Source organism: Bison bison, unplaced genomic scaffold (genome assembly GCF_000754665.1).
Source record: "Bison bison bison isolate TAMUID 2011002044 unplaced genomic scaffold, Bison_UMD1.0 scf7180017846410, whole genome shotgun sequence".
NCBI classification, from domain to species: Eukaryota; Metazoa; Chordata; class Mammalia; order Artiodactyla; family Bovidae; genus Bison; species Bison bison.
Genome location: NW_011476983.1, coordinates 1 through 665, shown reverse-complemented (window position 1 = coordinate 665; position 665 = coordinate 1). Strand labels below are relative to the sequence as shown.

Genomic DNA, 665 nt, shown 5'->3' with positions numbered 1-665 from the left:
GGCAGCCGCGTGCAGGCCCTCAGCGTGGACGAGGGCACCTCCTTCCTGCCCGGGGAGCTGGTGCCTGCCCTGGCCGAGACCGCCCGGGGCTGCCAGGGCAGCATCGTGGGCTTCCCGGCCCCGCCCGCCAGCGGGTGGAAGGATGAGGGGTGGTCCGCGGGCACCAGCAACCCCCTCCGCCTTCCGCACCTCTGTCCTGGGGCCAGGGAGGCCCCAGAGGAGGGCACTGGAGACACCCGTGGGGGCGGGGGGCTGGGTGGGATGGAGGGCTGTGGCAACGGCCCCAGGGAGCCTGGTGAGAACTGGGGCTCCTGGGCCTCAGTGCTCCCGGGACCTCTTGCAGCCTTGTCGCAGAGCCCCACGTGGTTGCTGTACTCCCACCCAGTGGGGCGCAGGGCTCGGCTCCACATGGGTGTCCGCCTGAGCCGGTCCCCGCTGGACCCCCACAGCTGGACGGAGCCCTGGGTCATCCACCAGGGCCCCAGTGGCTACTCGGACCTGGCATCCATCCGGCCTGCCCCTGGGGGCGTCCCGACCTTCGCCTGTCTGTTCGAGAGTGGGGCCAGGGTCTCCTATGAGGAGATCTCCTTCTGCATGTTTTCCCTGCAGGAGGTCCTGGAGAACGTGAGGCTAGGGGGAGTGCACCCCGGCCCTGGAGACAAGCC

At 71.0% G+C, this 665-nt stretch overlaps 1 protein-coding gene across 1 annotated transcript in view; it reads left to right on the top strand.

The window, feature by feature from the left end:
- Positions 1-624, top strand: part of LOC104988258 (sialidase-4-like) — a gene marked incomplete at its 3' end in the record, with an annotated part of 5401 nt that extends 4777 nt beyond the window's left edge. The window contains exon 3 of the mRNA XM_010839525.1: positions 6-624. Coding sequence (XP_010837827.1) covers positions 6-624 — 619 coding nt within the window. The remainder of the gene's footprint in view (positions 1-5) is intronic.
- Between the last annotated feature and the right edge of the window lie 41 nt (positions 625-665).